This window comes from Cornus florida, unplaced genomic scaffold (genome assembly GCF_030987335.1).
Source record: "Cornus florida cultivar Cherokee Brave unplaced genomic scaffold, ASM3098733v1 CherokeeBrave_3.0.0_Hap2_Chr10, whole genome shotgun sequence".
NCBI classification, from domain to species: domain Eukaryota; kingdom Viridiplantae; phylum Streptophyta; class Magnoliopsida; order Cornales; family Cornaceae; genus Cornus; species Cornus florida.
In genome coordinates this window covers 105,692,161-105,711,515 of record NW_026775580.1, presented here as the reverse complement: position 1 = coordinate 105,711,515, position 19,355 = coordinate 105,692,161, and the positions used below count along the sequence as shown (strand labels likewise).

The 19,355-nt window shown below is 39.1% G+C and overlaps 2 protein-coding genes across 3 annotated transcripts in view; both read left to right on the top strand.

Moving 5' to 3' along the window:
- Positions 1 to 2,394: 2,394 nt before the first annotated feature.
- Positions 2,395 to 3,994, top strand: LOC132279685 (desiccation protectant protein Lea14 homolog). Its single transcript, XM_059781713.1, has 2 exons — positions 2,395 to 2,600; positions 3,292 to 3,994. Exons 1-2 carry the CDS (start codon positions 2,395 to 2,397, stop codon positions 3,548 to 3,550), a joined length of 465 nt encoding a protein of 154 aa, XP_059637696.1. The 3' UTR covers positions 3,551 to 3,994.
- Positions 3,995 to 6,265: 2,271 nt separating this feature from the next.
- LOC132276717 (E4 SUMO-protein ligase PIAL2-like) overlaps positions 6,266 to 19,355 on the top strand; it is a 36,102-nt gene continuing 23,012 nt past the window's right edge. For both annotated transcript variants that reach the window (XM_059778290.1, XM_059778288.1), the window contains exons 1-5: positions 6,266 to 6,624; positions 7,408 to 7,480; positions 8,810 to 8,875; positions 10,145 to 10,210; positions 10,319 to 10,401. In XM_059778290.1, coding sequence (XP_059634273.1) covers positions 6,476 to 6,624; positions 7,408 to 7,480; positions 8,810 to 8,875; positions 10,145 to 10,210; positions 10,319 to 10,401 — 437 coding nt within the window. In that variant the 5' untranslated portion in view covers positions 6,266 to 6,475. The remainder of the gene's footprint in view (positions 6,625 to 7,407; positions 7,481 to 8,809; positions 8,876 to 10,144; positions 10,211 to 10,318; positions 10,402 to 19,355) is intronic.

Below are 19,355 nucleotides of genomic sequence, written 5' to 3'. Positions count from 1 at the left end.
AACTTCAATACCGGTGAGAAGTGGGTTTGTTCTGCAGCGGTAGTGACAGAGGTGCTCGGCGACGGCGAGCTTACCGGAGAACACAATGACTATTCGCGATGGTGGCGCTGAACCACATGGGCAGACGACAGTGAGTTGAACTGAAATGGCGGCGGCAAACGAGGATGAACCCACGGAACGGCGACGATTGTTTTTAACGATGGTCGCGGATCAGAACGGTGGCGGTAACAACTGTAGGAGTCACGAAGCTTCAATGAATTACGGCAATGGTGGCGATGAATTTGTAAGATGCCGGTGAGCACCAATGAGCAATGGAACTGAACTGGATATGGAGATTTGAGTTCGAGTCACCTGAATATGGAGATTTGAGAGCAAATGAGAAGGATTTACTGAAAATCAATGGCGAACGAGAGAGGATTTGCCGAGACTAAAAATTAGGGCTTCAAATTTGGGGGTTCTTGGGATATGATGAATATATATATATATCCAAACTCAAGACCAAGTCCTCGTTTGCAATTTCTTGGGTTTGTTCTCAGCATATGATGCTCTCAATGGTGAAAATGATTTATTTCTTCAGGCCAATTATGGATGTATGAGATTTTGATAGCAAAGACCACGAGAATGGTCTGGTTTTGAATGATGCTTGGACTATAAATAATAATTTATCTTCCCTGCTTTAAGAGTTTTATATCTGGGAAAGGATTGTTCTTAGCATATTTCCAAGGTGCTATATAATAAACAATTTGCAGTGATTACTAATGCTCTTTCAACTGTGAATTCAGATTAATTCCGTTGGAAAAAGGTCAACCGTCTATGTTTGCCGATCTCCGACCATAACAAATAATATATTTAAATGGAGAGACATGCATCAAATCCGATCAATTGCAATATACAACCTATTTAAATTGGAGCCTGTTTTGATATTTTGATGTTATTACTTCACAATTTCTTCTCATCTCCTTCAATTTTTTGTTGGCCCCAAAAAATATTATTGACGAGATGGACACAGAGAGGAGGGTGGTGGTGGCTGCTGATAGAGAAGAATTACAATTTATATATATATATATAATTCTCCACTAATTGAGTTGTCATTCTCTTATTGGTGGATAATTGTTTTTGTCCACTTCAATAAAATAATTCTAAGTTGGCCAATTTTCATTGGACATAGAGATTATAATTGTTACATCAGCCTATCCAAAAATAATAATAATAATAATAATTTTTTTTTTAAAAAAATAATTCAACACGAAGGGCTAAATGGTAATTTTCATTTTCTATTAACGGCTCCTTGACAGTTCTTGACGGAGTGCAACAAAATGATAGTTTAGGGGGTTTTACTTACTTCAGGGGTTGCAATTGGGTTTTAGTTGAGGGGGGTTTAATGCACTTAACCCTAATTTTATTTTATTTTTATTTATTATTTATTATTTTATTATTATTATTTTTTCATTATGTTTTCAATTCAATGATCCATATAAAAAAAACCATTATACTTAGGGTTATAAATGAATTGAGTCAACCCGAGCTCCGTATTATTTGGGTTTAGCTCAACAAGATTATAAATATGTTCCGGCTAGGTTTGAATTCGTGCATGCTCGGCAAAGCCAATGACAAGCTCAACTTGCCAATGTTTTCACAATTTGGGTCTCGGTTCAACTCAAGCTCTTATTACACAAAGCAGGGGGACGACCCGTTTATCACATTGTCCAACTTCCAACCATCAACGTCATTCTTTGTTCTTTCTCATGAATGACACGGTTTTATTCCATCCGTCACAACAAAAATATGGAACGTATGAACTTGAGTTGGGCTCGTTTATTAAATGAAAGAGCTCAAACCAATTTTTTAACCAATCACAACAAAATTATTCACGTATAAATCATTTGCATTTCCTAAAAATAGCAAAAAAATAGTATGCAATATTGGCCCATTTAATTGAAGGCAAATATACGAAAATTGAATGTCAATGACATCAGATTTTCAATAGGATAACAATTGCAAACAGCGTTTAGTTACGTATTGTAAAAGCCCAATTTGAATGGTGAGAACAAATTGATACTTACGGTCAATTGCTTAATTCATACAAGTATCATATGCATAAATGACGGTCAGGCCAATCTTTTTTTGAAAACACATTATCTAAATAATTTTTTTCAGATTTATTCTATTTCTATAATTAGACTTATTTCACAAATAAACTATTAAAAAATATAAAAATAGCACTCACCTGCAGCTATGTAAGCTTCCACGTGTCACGAACCCAATTCGTGTTCTAAGTTCTATATATATGCCAGCATTTTCCTTGCCATTCGATGCATGCGATAATCTTCTTCTCTAATTTTTTCTCTCTAGAAATTAAAGTGGTTGAAGAAAGAGAGAAAGGCGATTGAAACGATGTCGGGTTTGGTGGACAAGGCGAAGAACTATGTGGCGGAGAAGGTGGCGAACATGGAGAAGCCGGAGGCGTGCCTTAGCCAGGTGGACTTCAAGGGCGTGAACCGCGAGTGCGTCACCTATGGCGCCAAGGTCTCCGTTAAAAACCCTTACAACACCGCAATACCCATTTGCGAGATCTCTTACGTCCTCAAAAGCGATGCCAGGTTTCATTATATCCATTTTTATATATTTATGGATCTTTTCTTATTTTTTGCATGCATGTCTCTTTCTATCTCTCTACACACGCGGATACATGCATATTAATATACTTTATATATATATATATATATATATATCAAATCTCAGTTGGTGTGTGAATGTGTGCTATATATATATATATATATCATATATATAATAAATGTTGTTGCTGCTGTTGTTGTATGAACACTGCTGTTTAGAAAAGAAAATTCAAAATATATAAAAATTTGACACTGAGAGTAACATACCAGAAATTTCTTTCTCTTGAATATATTGGATAACTTCAAAATTAGTAAAAGAAATCACTCCATTAGCATTTTCTGGTAGACTATTAAGGGTGAGAATCATCATTATATAAATACACAAGTCGTGTAAATGAGAAACACTATACCAACATCAACCGGGGATAAATTAGTTATTTCAAAATATTTGAAGAATTTTATTAAAAACAACTAATATATATAGAATAATGTGAATTTATTGAATAATTTTGGGTTCATTTAGTTAAATTCAAAAAAGATAAAATTATAATAATGATAAAAAATAACCCCAAGACCTTTTTTCTTCACTATCATGTTTCATTGTTTTGATTGATTACCCTTCTTCCATTTTCAGCATGCATATTAATTTTGTTGATTTGTGTGTTATATGGGTCAGGGTGATCGCATCGGGTACGATACCCGACCCGGGTTCAATAAGGGGGCACGAAACAACGGTGTTGGACGTGCCTGTGAAGGTGGCACACAGTATATTGGTGAGCTTGGTGAAAGATATAGCTAGAGATTGGGACATAGACTACCAGTTGGACTTGGGTCTCACCATTGACCTTCCGGTCATCGGAAACTTCACCATCCCTCTCTCCAGGAAAGGCGAGATCAAGCTCCCTACCCTCAAGGACGTCTTCCATAAAAAGTAAAATTTAAAGACCCACGACATTTTATATATATATATATACATATATTCCAAATCCTTTTAACTTGGTGACCCTTTAGTAATATATAGGTTATATTTGGGAGCACTAGTTCATCAACGTCTTGATGATTCAGTTCTAAATCCAATCTCACTTTGTAAACTCGGTTGACCCATGAAATTTGGTTTTATCACTTTGAAGAATATTTTTGTTCAACCACAAGGGCATATTGACTGTTGAGTTACACATGAACATGTATATATTGTACCTTCTTTTTTTTTTTTTCCTTGAGTTTGTTATTGGTTAAATGAGATTCCGGTGGCTATTGGCTAAGAATGCTTATTGTAAATTCTTTATATTACTACCAACAATTGTAAATTCTTGATATTTCTATTTATGAACGATAAATTGTTGAATAGTTCGTAGTACACGTGTGTTTCTTGTCAAATAAAAAATTATAATAGTGTTTGAAATGAAAAATAAAATAAAATAGTGGGTTAATTATCCAAAAAATAAAATATTTTTGGGTTAGAAAGGATATCTCAAATTCAAACTGATTTCACATAAAAGTTAAAAGAAATTATCGTTACAACCCAAATAGACAAATTGTCTAACTATAAAGGCTCAAATGAGCAACTTAATGTTACACATAATTACAATTTCACTGTTCATGTACTCCCAATTATTATTATTTTTAAATTTCTAACTTAAAAAAAAGAATTATATTTTAAATGATTAAATATGGTCTAGTCTACAAATTGGCTGGTCAACGACATATTTATGTGACTCCATGTATGATTTAGTTAAAGTCGGGTTCGACTTGAGCAAGACAAACTTAAACCAATAGAGTCCACTCTAATAGAATCTTGATTTATTAGTAAATTTCAATTCGAAATTATACTTAACTTGCCGGAATTTACATCCCCAAAGGTACATCATACAAGCACCATGTTGAATGAGATTAAATTCATCGATCAATTCAATAATAATAGAAAGTTATTCAGATTACATAAATGAGAATAGAGGGAATTTTTTTAAGAAAACTTAAAGTATTTTGAGTAAAGAAACGCCACAAAAGATCAATGAAAATGATTTCTCAGAAGATAAAAACTATGAAAATGTATTCAAAGCTTCATAGTATATAATTAGTTGTTCTAATAGTGGTCTAATTCAAGAGTGTGAACAATTATTTTATCATTTGAAAGGTATTAATAATTCGAATAATTATGGAGACAAGAATTTTGATTCAATGTGATTGCAAAAGAAATTTTTATTTAAATATTATTTAAAAACATGTGCAATGATACATAGTCCAGAATAAAATAACGTTAAGGATAATACTTAGCTACTCACCAGTGAGTAGCTTCACTCTACTCACTTTTTATGTATTCTAAAAACAAAATAACACATCAGCTTTAATAACAAAATAATAAAAAAGAAAAAAGAAAGTCGAATCGACCCGTTTCTTTTCTCTCCTCTTTCATCGATTCCCAACCCACACCCTCCTCTCTTCACCGTTCTTCTTCTTCAACCTTTCTCTTTTATTTCTATTAGCAAAATATATCAACGTACTTTGAAAAAGGAATTAGAAAAAAATTAGTTTAGAATTTGAATTAAATTTATTCTATCATCAATGTCCGGGTGCCTCATGATTGGTGTAAGTTTCTCTTATGTATTGTCCGGATTCACCCATGAAGATTTTTTCCGCAGCAAATTTTTCCCAACTTCCACAAGTGCTTCCAGATTCTCTGGTGTAGCTTTATCCAAAGAAGCTACAAGGTACAGAAATCAATCTTAAAGCTATGTTTGGGATTTTTGAATCCACGCGTTAATTTAAATTGAAATTCGAATAAATTTAATTCAAACTCTAAACTAATTTTTTCTCTAATTCCGATTTCAAAATACATTGATATATTTTGCTAATAAAAATAAAAGAGAGAGGGTGAAGAAGAAAAACGGTGGAGAGAGGAGCGCGTGGGTTGGGAATCGATAAAAGAAAAGAGAAAAAAGAGTTACCCAATTAAAACAGGTCGATTAGACTTTCTTCTTTCTTTTTTATTATTTTGCTGAATTTGTTATTAAAGCTGATGTGTTATTTTGTTATTGGAACAACACATAAGAGGTGAGTAGGGTGAAACTACTGACCGGTGAATAGTTAAGCATTGTCCTGATGTTAATAAATAATATGATGAATATAGGAGTAAATTGTGGGTCCCATATTCTTCCGTTAATCATCTGAAATGTGGGTAGTTTACTTTCCTTCAAATAATGAATTTTTCTAATTAAAATTTAAACGGTACCTTAATTAGAATTGTACTTTGGAATTCATTTATCTATACATCATCGTTTCATTTTATCTTTTAGGTTCCGATTTAACCGGAAGCATCATGTTTTCAAGATTATTGAAAATTCATGTGTTCAAGAAATTATTGAATACTATGTTACTTTTAATCTTGCTTGTATTGGTTAATTTGGTGTTAATTACTTAATTAGACGAAATTATAATTTAAAAAAAAAGAGAAATTATAAAATTCACACCATTTAATAAGATAACAAAATGATAGCAAAAATAGTAACGCATTAGCTGTAAAGAACTTGAAGAGCAAGTATTGTTCCATAAATGAATACCACGTCGCCATCAAGCATTAAAATGCTAGAAAAATATACTATAAAGTTTATTTGAAAACTTGGCAGGGGAGCTGAATGCGGAATGCGGAATGCGGAATGCACAGCACATCACAGCACCACACGCACACGTATATGTATAGACTAGAGAGAGAGAGTGTGTTTTTAGAGTGAGAAAGAGGGGCAAACCAAGGTGAGGAGGCCGTAGGGAGGCAAGCGATACACAAAAAAAGAGAGTTTTTAGGGAGAGGAAGAGAGAGAAGTACTCATTGTAAATTGTAGAATTAATATATTCTCCGGAAGCTAATGGACGCCACCACCGGCACGACGGCTGGCAGGCCGCGCACGGCGGCCCTCCGGGTGGAGTCTGTGACTAATTTGCTGTCGAGATATGTCCATAACCGACACTTGAACAACCCCTCATTCCTCTTCAACCTCTGCTTCTCCTTAGCCAAGTATAGATTTTTCCTCTTATTTCCCCTTACACACACTCTTAATTTTCAAATATATATGTATCTACTTATGTATATTTATATATGTTGCGAATTTGTGTATACATAGTGTGCAAAAGCTGGTTATGCAACTGTTTTTTGATGAAGAATGACCAAAATGGTATTCATATTTAGATAGGTTCATTTATATTTTTTGTTTGATCATATGATTTGTGAAACAGCAATTAACAGGAAAGGGTTAATCACATTCGGGAAAGAATTTCAATAATTGTATTAATAAAGTCAGATTGGCCTTGATTGCGAGTTTCACATATTTTTTTATTTTTCCTTCTTTTTTCTCAGTAGTATTTTTTCGTATGTATGGATATATGTATTTTTGCATATACTTATTGGTTCTAATTTCGTGTTATCAACTATATCTTCAATTTTATTATCTTATTATATTGTTTTATATTCACTCCACCATTTTAATTTTGAGTCTTCTTTTTGTTTGTAATCCTCTATGTGTCCTTGTGTGTGCTCTTGTTCCTGCATTTGTGTTTCTGTCATAGCATTTGTTTCTGTTTTCAAATTTATTGAACTGAGATGATGACCTTAGATAGAGCCAAACTCAACAAATTGGAAAATGAAACTTCTTTGAGTTGAGTTGAATATTAAATTTATTTAATCGATTTATTTTCCAGGCAAGTAATTTTTTTTGAATCGACTACTCGTTTTTTTTTTTTTTTTTTCTTTTACGATTTTTTTTTACTAAGCTTTACAAATTCTTTCTATTGATGAATACAGATGTATTGATCATGCAATTGCAAACAACGAAGTTCCATCAAATTCTTGTGGTTTGCCTCTACTGCTAAAACAGGTATTTGTTATTATTACTTGTTTTGTGTAACTGAAACTCCACAATGTTTGCACTTAATTTGTGTATATGAAGTTCCAAAGTCAACATACTTTTGGTCTTTGAACAAGTTAAGTAAACATGTTTGTAATCTAGAGACATTTATTTACCCAATTTAAAGACATTTAAAAAGCTCAATTACTCAATTTTATGACAACTTTTCGAGCTATGCACTCGTGCATCAGTTCAGTTTATGAAAAGTCATACAATGGATTCCAGGAAATCTGTCTCATTATATCTGTATCGGGTATACTAATAGTGTTAGCCAAGATATGTTTTGATGTTTATTTATTGTTGAATGTCCTTTAATGATTGTTTAGAAACGGAGAATACCTTGTATTATTATTCAAAATTTGGGAGTTAAAAAGGGTGATTACCGAACTACTCCATTTTCCGAGTCCATCTACAGATTACTGAACTTCTCCCAAAAGATGAAAAAGAACCATAGAGTAGATCTCTTGTTGTTCTTGGATAGGTTTATATTTGTTACCTGCATTTGTTTTCTTCTTATACATGGTCCTACTTCTGCCTCTGGATATGACACCTGGAACTATATGGCCAGATTTTGTTCCAATTGTTAATATGTTTTATTTATTTGTTCATGTAGAAATATATTGGCTCTTTTTAAGCTTCTTGAAGATGTGGCTTTATAGAATTCCTACTATTTGTAGATGTAGTAATCATGCTGATTTATTTGAATGTGTTGATAAATGCTAGAAAAATTGCTGTTAATGGCAACATATATTAAGGGCCCCAATGTGAATGTATTGATAATTGTAGCCATTTGTTTGTTGAATGGAAATTTATGGAGGAACTTTAACCAAGTACCTAACGTATGAAGATATAGAAAATTTGTTCTGCCAACAAAAGTTAATGCATACTCATGAATAATAGAATTAGTCCACCATGATTATTACTTATTATGAAGCATAATGTACCAAGTTAAGTAGAGCCTCTAGGAATTTGGATGGAAAATCAATATATATATATATATATATATATACTAGTGGGCCAAATGGTGACACTTGTTATAAACGCTAGTCTCAAATGAAGTTTTGATCATAATCACACAAATTATTTTCTAAAAACTTGTTTTGAAGTAACTTTTTACATGAATAGCAAGAAGTAATTGGGGTTTCATAATGATTAATTATAGGATGATGCACGATAAACTAATCAATGAAATGGAAATATTACTACTGATTTAAAATAATATATGGAATACACTGATTTTGTCTTTATTATCTCCTGAAAATTGCTTTAATTCTTGATTCATCTTCATGTGCTATGCAGGTATATAAATGTAAGAGTGACTTCTCGTTCGTAGTGGCTTTTATGGTGCTCATGATCTCTGTCAAGGTATACATCGTTTTTGTATTGTAAAATTGGTAGTAAGTGATCAAGCTTAAGCAAATGCTGACAACTGACTATTGTTGGCTCACGATTGTGTTCTGCAAGTTTACCATTGTAGTGATTGTAATCTTTTTTACATGCTTCTTGATTTCCATGTCATCATTTTAATTTGAAGTTTTAATTAAATGTTTTATTTGTTTCAGGATTATTGATTGTTTATCATGCAATTCTGTGTGCTGCAAAAATTACTTTACTCTCTGATATAAAGAGAAAAAATATCTATTGCTTATGTGCTCAATCTTCGGTTATTATTGTTGATTACGGCTTAGAGATTTTCTGGACAATTAAATCTGCAAACATGATTGGTAGAACAAGAATCATGTTGCTGAGCCGTAGAAGTTGGTTATAAGGGATTGAAAAGTAATGAATACAAGACAATATTGTATTATAGCTTTCTTCTTCTTTTTTTTTTTTTTTTTTTTGGGTTGGGGGGGGCGGTGGGTGGGGGCGTGTTTGGTTTGGGGGCCTTTCTTCTCTCTTTGTTGTTCTGATTGATACTTGAATTAAGAAGTCAGCTACTGCTGTTTTCTTAATGATTACTTCATTGCCTATGATTTTTATTTTTATTTTTTATATATCTTTATTGCCCCAACTTTGTTCTTATAGAACGGATTAATGCCATACCTGAAGGCGTGGGGACACCTGCCGTTATTAAAAAAAAGAACCTTCATTCTCGAAATCATTCTTTTTAGTAAAGTTAGTTCTGTTACTTAGTAGGATTTGTTTGAACTAATGCTAACTGAAAAGCTACGGAAATTCATTACTTAATGGTTCTCTATCGAGGAATTTAAAAACCTTGAATATGTACTCAGATAGATACCATAATGCCATTAATCAGTTTCAGTTAAGCAAGTAAATAGAATTTGGAATAATCAACACAACTGGGTGATGCACGATGCTTTTGGTGCTCAGGGGATGGCCTGGGTATGTAATCAGGCACCACGACCTTGTTGAGTAATCAGTCACTACTGGAGTCTGGATGGCTCGGCACTTGTTTCTCAGTCATGAATTCACCTGCTCTCCTAGGCATGATATAGATTTTTGGAATCCGAGTTTATTATAAATGGATTGCAAAGCTGTAGAACACCTGAAAAGGTTAATCAACAGCAGTTTATTTCTTTTAATTGATTTGCATTGTTTGCTGTTAGTGTATTCGTTTTCAACTCTTTTTACACCGAGTCTCTTAATGTGGTTGTATAACGATGTATTTGGTAGAGTGCTTGTAAGATTGGATGGTTTCCAGATAAAGACACTTGTTATCTTCTTACGCTGGCCGATGAGGTTAGTGCAAATCTACTTTCTCAATATTTATGTCTTATGCAAGATCTTTTGGCTCTTTATTGGCTTCAAAGTGTCTAGCTATCCATCATGCTTCTTGGGCATGCTCAGGTTGGGAGAAACTTCTCTAGTACAGAGGATAATAATGTTGAACCAAGCCGTGCTCTTCCTTGTATTTCAAAAATTATGTCAAGGTATGATCTTTCATGCTTTAATCTGTTGTGCATTGCTGCGGACAAGTTTGAATATATCAGTTTAGTAGGTGAAAAGTTGGAATAAGATATCAATATTTGCAAAGCTTTTCAACAATTTCACATATCTAATTATTATATATTTGTTTCAGTCTTGTATGTTCTGTTCAGTAGGAAGGAAAAAAATTGAATGGAAGGGAGAGAAGAAAGGATGACTGAGACATCCCTAGGGAAGAGATTAAGGGTTTCCCTCTTTTTGTTCGGTTGGATGGAAGAGAATGGAAAAAACTGACAATTTAATTTGATCGATAGGATAAAAGGAAAAATAAAATTTTAAGTTGTTTTTATCATTAAACCCATCCCTTACTTTATTTATGGGATTTATTAAATATTTACGGAGGGTGATGTAGTAATTTAAAACTTCTATAATAGGCTTACTTATTTCTCTCCTATCTTATTTTTTTTAGTTGAATGGGTAAGTGTCACAGGGCTAAATTACACCACGAATTTTTGCCTCTGCAATGGCACTTGGGGCCACCAAGTCTCAGCCAACACAACAACACAATACACACAGTATAGAAATATAAAGAAGGCACACACAGTTACAGGGACAAGCCCCAACCTTTGCTCATATTAAACATATTACAAAGGAATATGAGTTCGTACAAGGAACAACTAAGGCTCACACCCTCTCCTCTGTTCCCTCTACAAAGCCCACCTTAGCATTATATAGGCCACTCTCAAAACCGCCCATAACTGCCCACTAAGATGATGGATGACACCCCCATCCACCTAGGGTCGTGCTGGCACCCTCTAAATGAGCCAGCACTATAATGCAGTTGACAAGCCCAACTGCTAGACTTGTTGGCATGTTCTGCTCATGCCACATAACCACAAGAAGTTAGATTCTGCATAGTGGAGGAAACCACCCTTAACCGCCTGTGTGTTGGTCCTCTCAGAATTGTGCCACATGTTTGGGAGGTTACTCAGCACTCCCCCACTTCCCATGATGAGTGGGAAGTGCTAGTAACTTCCCCCAACCAACCGAGCCCACTAAGCCACCACCTCTTGTAACCGCAAGCCATGACTTTGTGTTGTCCATGCTCTAGCCACATCTGAGTCAACCTTGTGAACCTAGCCCAAGCCAAGTCCACCAATCTGCACCCACATATATATGTCTCTGAGTGCACGGCGTGCCAAGCCATGCACGCCCGTGCGCACGCTCGAGTGCACACCAAAGTGCACGCCGGCGCACACACTAGTGCCCTTCTTTGCGCGCCATGTTTGTACCCTCATGCGCCCTTGGCTGTACACCCACTTGGACGCCCATGCGCACGCCGAGCTAGACGCTCGCGCACACTAGGTTAGACGCCAGCCCGCGCGCCCACCTGCATGCCCGCACGCGCGCCGCTGCACACCAGCGCGCGTGTCGGTGCCCACTTGTTTGCCCTTCAATATCTTGGATGCTCCCCACTTGTGCAACTATCTTGGAGTGGTACAACACGTGCCCATGCACATTAGCTAAGCCCTCTAAGCAAGCCATGCCATAGCCCAACCGATGTGCTCAACAGACCCCCCCCCCCCCCTAATATAGTCTTAAGGAAATCCAGCACTCTGACAGGAATAAACATCACCCATGCTTGAGGAGTCATAATGGCCTTTCAGACCTTTCCCGACATCCAAATTGAGTGCCGTCTGGGCCAACCAGCTTCTATGGACTCAAGGTATCTCCCATAAAGATCCCGAGTCAAAACTCTAAGTTTCACTTTTCGCCATATTTACGAAAGTGCCACTGGACACCCCCAGTGCACCCTGAGCATCCTTTTAAGCATCTTGTGTGCACGCTGAGCATCTTGTGCACGCTGACAACCCACTGAGCATTCTCATGGCTGTCTAACCAAAGCCAAAGTATTCCCAAGACATGGCATGGCCTTGAAATGCCCATGTCTTCCCTTGGACAACCGTCAAGGGGCTAACAAACCACCCCCACCAGAAGAAGTCGACGCCCTCGTCGACTTGTCCAAGTACTCCCTTACCTGTTTCTCAAACTGCCATAATGTCACATCCGTTTCCCAGCTCGCCTCTGCTTCACTGCATCCTTTCCATTGCACCAAGTAATCAGTTCTGCGATTTTTCTTACTCTGACCCTGGGTCCGGTGAGACAAAATCTTCTCCACCTCCTTGTTAAACTGCAACCGAATAACAGGTGGGGCTCTCTTAGCCTGCTGTCTTGATGTATCTGCAGTGTCCTCATGAAAAGGCTTGAGGAAACTCACATGAAAAGTAGGATGGACCTTCAGTCTTTCAGGTAACTGTAATCTGTAAGCAACATTCCCCACTTTCTTCACAACTTCAAATGGACCATCATACTTCTGAATCAGCCCTCTGTGAACAGTCTTGCTGCTTATCTTCTTCCAAATCTGTGGAGTCAACTTCAACAGAACCTTGTCTCTCACTTGGAACTCTAATGGCCTTCCCCTTTATCTGCATACTTTTTCATCCTTCTCGCAGCCTTGGCAAGGCTGTCCTGTGCCTCCTCCACCATCTCTTGCATAGAACGGGCATATCGGTATGCTGTAGGGCATCTTCCACCAGTCCTCTGCACTGCCACCTCCTGTGGTGTGCGAGGTTGTTGCCCTGTTGCCAACTCAAAGGGACTCATTCCTGTTGCTGAAGACCTGTGCAAATTATAAGAGAATTGTGTAGTGTCTAGCAACTCCAGCCAATTTTTCTGACTTGAAGTGACATAGTGCCTCAGATATTCTTCTAATAACTGGTTCATCCTCTCAGTCTATCCGTCAGTCTGAGGATGGTTTGCTGTGGAGAACTTCAGTTCAGAACCCATCAAGCCAAATAGCACTGTCCAGAACCTTCCCGTAAATCTGGTGTCACGATTACTAACAATATCTTCGGGCAAGCCAAAATATTTCACCACAAACTTATGAAATAAACCAGCAGCAACTTCCGCTGGGCATGCATGTGGTGCAGCAATAAAAATTGCATACTTACAGAATTTATCTACAACCACAAAAATAGATCTCATACCTTCCACCTTAGGAAAACCAGAAATGAAGTCTATTGAAACTGACTGCCATGGACGCTCTGGTATAGGCAAAGGTTGCAGTAGCCCTGCCTCCTCCTACCTTTCATGCTTGTCTTTCTGACAGACCAAGCAAGTCTTGACATATAACTCTATGTCATCCTCCATCTTGGGCCAGTAATATGATCTGGATATCAACGCCAGCATTCTATCCACCCCTGGATGTCCAGCCCACTAAGGATCATGCATTTCCCGCATTAGTTCCCGTCTCAAACCTCCAACAGGAACATATAATCTACCTCTTCTGGCGTAGAGTAGATTATCTTCAATCCAGTACTTTCTGACTTCACCATCAATAACCTGTTGCTTTAGTTTCTAATAGGCATTGTCGGACTGAGATTGCTCTTTGATTCTGTCAAGGAAATCAGTATACACCGTTGTCAATGACGCCACATACTCCTGCACTTCCTTCCTACTCAAGGCATCAGCAACCTGATTCTGCTTTCCAGGTCTGTGAACCCACACAAAATTGAACTCCCCAAGAAACTCTTGCCAACGAGCTTGCTTTGGAGTAAGCTTTTTCTGTGTCTTGAAGTAGGTATTGGCCACATTATCAGTCACCACTGTAAACTTAGTACCCAACAGATAGTGTTTTCATGCGTCAAGACAATGTATCACTGCAGTCATCTCCTTCTCGTGAGTTGTATACCTCTGTTCAGCATCCTTAAGCTTCCTGCTTTCAAAGGCACATGGGTGTCCTTCTTGGACTAGAACCCCACCAATTGCTCTATCAGAGGCATCAGTATGCACTTCAAATGGCAAACCAAAGTCAGGCAGTCTCAAGACCGGTTCTGTAGACACTGCCTGCTTAAGCATCTCAAAAGCATTTTGGCACTCCTCAGACCAAACCCACTGTTTGTCCTTCTTTAGCAAGTCCGTTAAAGGACTAACCTTCTTGGAATACCCCTTTATAAACTTTCTGTAGTAGTTTGCCAACCCTAGAAAAGATCTTAACTCTGTCACTTTGGTAGGTGCAGACCAATCAAGGATGGCTTTCACCTTTCTCTCATCCATTCTGACATGGCCCTTACTGATCCAATGCCCCAAAAACATCACTTCTTGGCGACAAAACTCACACTTCTCCTTTTTGACAAATAACTGAAACTCCTTCAGTTTTGAGAAAACCAATCTCAAGTGTTTTAAGTGATCTTTCAATGACTCACTATAGACTACAATGTCATCCAAATAGACAACAACAAAGCGATCGATGTAGTCATAAAACACATTATTCATTAAGTTGCAGAAGGTTGCCGGGGCATTAGTTAGCCCAAACGGCATTACAAGAAATTCATAAGACCCATAACGAGTTACACATGCAGTTTTAGGTTCATCTCCTTCTGCTATACGCACCTGCCAGTAGCCTGCACGTAAATCTAGCTTAGTAAAGTAGGATGCCCTTGACAACCTGTCAAATAAATCAGCGGCATTGGGCACTGGATACTTGTTCTTCACAGTCACTTTATTCAGAGCCCTATAGTCTACACACATCCGCATTGAGCCATCCTGCTTATTTTGGAACAACACTGGCACGCCATACGGTGCCTTGGATGGTTGAATATAGCCAGACTCCAGCAACTCATCTAACTGTCTACGCAGTTCAGCCAGTTCTGAAGGCGCCATCCGGTATGGGGCCTGAGCAGGAGCCCTTGCACCCGGCTCCAACTCTATCTTGTGATCAACAGCACGTCGAGGGGGCAATTGCTTGGGTAGTTCTGGTGGCATCACTTCTGCAAATTCCTCTAGAATTTCAGCAACAGAATCCGGAACTTTAACAAGCTGGTCCGGTTTGATCTCTATCATAGCTGCAAGAAAGGTAGAGTTTCCCCTCTTCAAACCTGTTTTCACTTGCAATGCAGAGATTATTTCGATGCAACCATATTTACGATCTTCCTTCTTTTGGTGCCCATAAAGAGCCACTGATGGAATAAAACATGGACAACTCCTGTCCCAAATAAAAACTCCTCCCAAATATGGCACAACTACCACTCTGGCTTTCGTAAGGAACTCAATTCCAAGAATTAGATCAAAATCATCTAAGGGAACAGCCATAAGACTAACTACGCCCTCCCAACAACCAACTTTCATAGAAGTGGTGGCCATGCCTAAAACAGGCTTGGCTTCAGAATTCACAGCTTTCATCTTATTAGCATGTGGAATTAACTTTAAATTAAAGTTACTTACTTCCCTCTGCGCAATGAAGTTATGAGTGGCCCCCGTGTCCACCATTGCCAAAACTTCCTTGCCGTTCAGTGTCACCTGAATGAACATGAGCCCTTTCAACTCCATGGACTGTTCTTCAGTAAGAGCATTCAGCATTTGCAGAGGATTAACTCGGGTTGGACCAGATTCCGAGTCTGAGTCTCCTTTTGAATCAGCGACAATAGCACTCAGCTTCTCCCTCTTGGGACAGTCCCTAACACGATGGGGACCATTGCAGATGAAACAACCGTAGTTCGGCTTAGTCCCACTACTACTCCCTTTGTTGTTGTAATCTGCCTTGGCCTTGACAAAGCCACCGCCTTTATCCTTCTTTTGATTCTTGTCCTTCTTTTTGTCCTTGAACCTGAAGGACTGGCCTTTGTCTTTCTTCCCCTCCTTGGACTTCTTCTTGTCTTGTGTAGTAGACCCAGTCATCTTGAAATCTACAAGACAATCTACCGCTGTCATAGCAGTACGAAGGTCCCTCACACCTTGCCTACGGAGTTCTGCCTGAGCCTATGGTTGCAATCCGGACATGAAATTGAACAGCTTGTCCTGCTCTGACATATTTCGAATGTCCAGCATCAAGGAACTAAAGTCCTTCACATAGTCACGAACGGTACCTGTGTGTTTCAATTTCTTCAGAGATTCCCTTGCAATCCATGCAGTGTTCTGAGGCAAGAACTGGTCCTTCAATTCCTTCTTGAGGGTCTCCCAAACTTCAATCCGAGGCCTACCCGCAGAAGCATCGTCCTCTGTCCGTGTGCGCCACCATAGCTTTGCATCACTAGACAGATACATGCTTGTAATGGTCACCTTCTCGCCATCAGGGATCCGAGCAGCCTTGAAGTACTGCTCCATGTCCCATAGGAAATTCTCCAACTCTTTGGCATTTCGGGTACCACTGAAAGACTTGGGATCCGGCACCTTGATCTTCTGTGAAAGAGGATCACCACCGCCTCTGCAACTCCCATGAATGGCCCTCTTTACCAATGACACTTCATCTTCAAGGTCTTTCAGGTTCTTCTTGAAGACATCAGTCAATGACTCAACATCTTCAGAGATACGGGTCAATTGCTCTTTGGTGGCCTGCATGAAGTCACCAAACCCATCAGGATCAGTCTTCAAGATCTCCACTTCAGAAGCCAAGTTTTCAATTCGAACAACAAGGCTCTCTGCACCATCTTGTACCTCTGTTTCTGTAGGAAAACCCACGAACTCTTCCAAATGGGAAACTCTTTCACGAGTATTACCTCCAGCCATCGTAGAACGGGGCTCTGATACCAATTGTCACAGGGCTAAATTACACCACGAATTTTTGCCTCTGCAATGGCACTTGGGGCCACCAAGTCTCAGCCAACACAACAACACAATACACACAGTATAGAAATATAAAGAAGGCACACACAGTTACAGGGACAAGCCCCAACCTTTGCTCATATTAAACATATTACAAAGGAATATGAGTTCGTACAAGGAACAACTAAGGCTCACACCCTCTCCTCTGTTCCCTCTACAAAGCCCACCTTAGCATTATATAGGCCACTCTCAAAACCGCCCATAACTGCCCACTAAGATGATGGATGACACCCCCATCCACCTAGGGTCGTGCTGGCACCCTCTAAATGAGCCAGCACTATAATGCAGTTGACAAGCCCAACTGCTAGACTTGTTGGCATGTTCTGCTCATGCCACATAACCACAAGAAGTTAGATTCTGCATAGTGGAGGAAACCACCCTTAACCGCCTGTGTGTTGGTCCTCTCAGAATTGTGCCACATGTTTGGGAGGTTACTCAGCACTCCCCCACTTCCCATGATGAGTGGGAAGTGCTAGTAACTTCCCCCAACCAACCGAGCCCACTAAGCCACCACCTCTTGGAACCGCAAGCCATGACTTTGTGTTGTCCATGCTCTAGCCACATCTGAGTCAACCTTGTGAACCTAGCCCAAGCCAAGTCCACCAATCTGCACCCACATATATATGTCTCTGAGTGCATGGCGTGCCAAGCCATGCACGCCCGTGCGCACGCTCGGGTGCACACCAAAGTGCACGCCGGCGCACACACTAGTGCCCTTCTTTGCGCGCCATGTTTGTACCCTCATGCGCCCTTGGCTGTACACCCACCTGGACGCCCATGCGCACGCCGAGCTAGACGCTCGCGCACACTAGGTTAGACGCCAGCCCGCGCGCCCACCTGCATGCCCGCACGCGCGCCGCTGCACACCAGCGCGCGTGTCGGTGCCAACTGTTTGCCCTTCAATATCTTGGATGCTCCCCACTTGTGCAACCATCTTGGAGTGGTACAACACGTGCCCATGTACGTTAGCTAAGCCCTTTAAGCAAGCCATGCCATAGCCCAACCGATGTGCTCAACAGACCCCCCCCTAATATAGTCTTAAGGAAATCCAGCACTCTGACAGGAGTAAACATCACCCATGCTTGAGGAGTCATAATGGCCTTTCAGACCTTTCCCGACATCCAAATTGAGTGCCGTCTGCGCCAACCAGCTTCTATGGACTCAAGGTATCTCCCATAAAGATCCCGAGTCAAAACTCCAAGTTTCACTTTTCGCCATATTTACGAAAGTGCCACTGGGCACCCCCAGTGCACCCCGAGCATCCTTTTAAGCATCTTGTGTGCACGCTGAGCATCTTGTGCACGCTGACAACCCACTGAGCATTCTCATGGCTGTCTAACCAAAGCCGAAGTATTCCCAAGACATGGCATGGCCTTGAAATGCCCATGTCTTCCCTTGGACAACCGTCAAGGGGCTAATAGTAAGCTTGTAGAAAAGAAGAAAAAAGTATGTACAAGGTCCATGAAAAAATGGACAGAGCTCCACAGCCACAACATCATGCCACAGAGAACCAAAACACGACAACAAACAAAACAACATATCAATATTACATTCACCAAAACGTCTATCTTGTTCCAACCATCCAGTCACTGAAGTAGAATCTCATCTAGAGCACCAGAGACCAGTTACCAACACTGCAATAAGTACTTCAGCAAGCACAGAGTGTAACCTCAAAGAAGAAAATAGGACTGTCTGGGAGCAAACTCACATCCTTCTGTGAAGAGTTTTTATAGGTCACTCAATGAGCCAATCATCCGTAAGTCTGCTCCTGTATTTAACTTTATAGAGCCAATCATCCTTCTGTGAAGAGTCTTTCGCCCATATTTGGGTGGATGAAAATTTGTGAAGGAGGAAGGATGACTCATCCTTCCTAGTTTCCTTTCTTTCCTTATATCATCTCTACTGAACAAAGGAAATTTGTTCCTTCCTTTCTATTTTTCTTTCACCCCTCTTCTTTCCTTCCTACCGAACATGGCAGTAGTGTGTGAGAACTTAGGAGGAAAGGTTTCATCTTGACTCCAGTTGCTGATACTTTTTTTGTAATTTTTTTTTTAGCAGACTCTTTAGGAGGTTGAGACATATAATGCAACTATGTCCTCAATTGGCCAACAGGGTTAAAAGTTACCGGATTATTTTAGACATGATTTTCAAAGTCAGGTTGATTTTTAATGCAACTGACATGAAACTGTAGAGTCACATGTTCTATCATCAGTTAAACAAGTAATATTTAAGGCACTCAAAATATCTTGTTCCATTGAAGATGAAGAATTTGCTGCTGTATATCCCACATGGCAGCCAG

Excerpts from the sequence above, each read along its gene's own strand:
- LOC132279685 (XM_059781713.1), top strand. The coding sequence starts at position 2,395 with ATGTCGGGTTTGGTGGACAAGGCGAAGAACTATGTGGCGGAGAAGGTG. Across the intron at positions 2,601-3,291 it reads GTCCTCAAAAGCGATGCCAG|GGTGATCGCATCGGGTACGA; the intron begins GTTTCATTATAT and ends TATATGGGTCAG.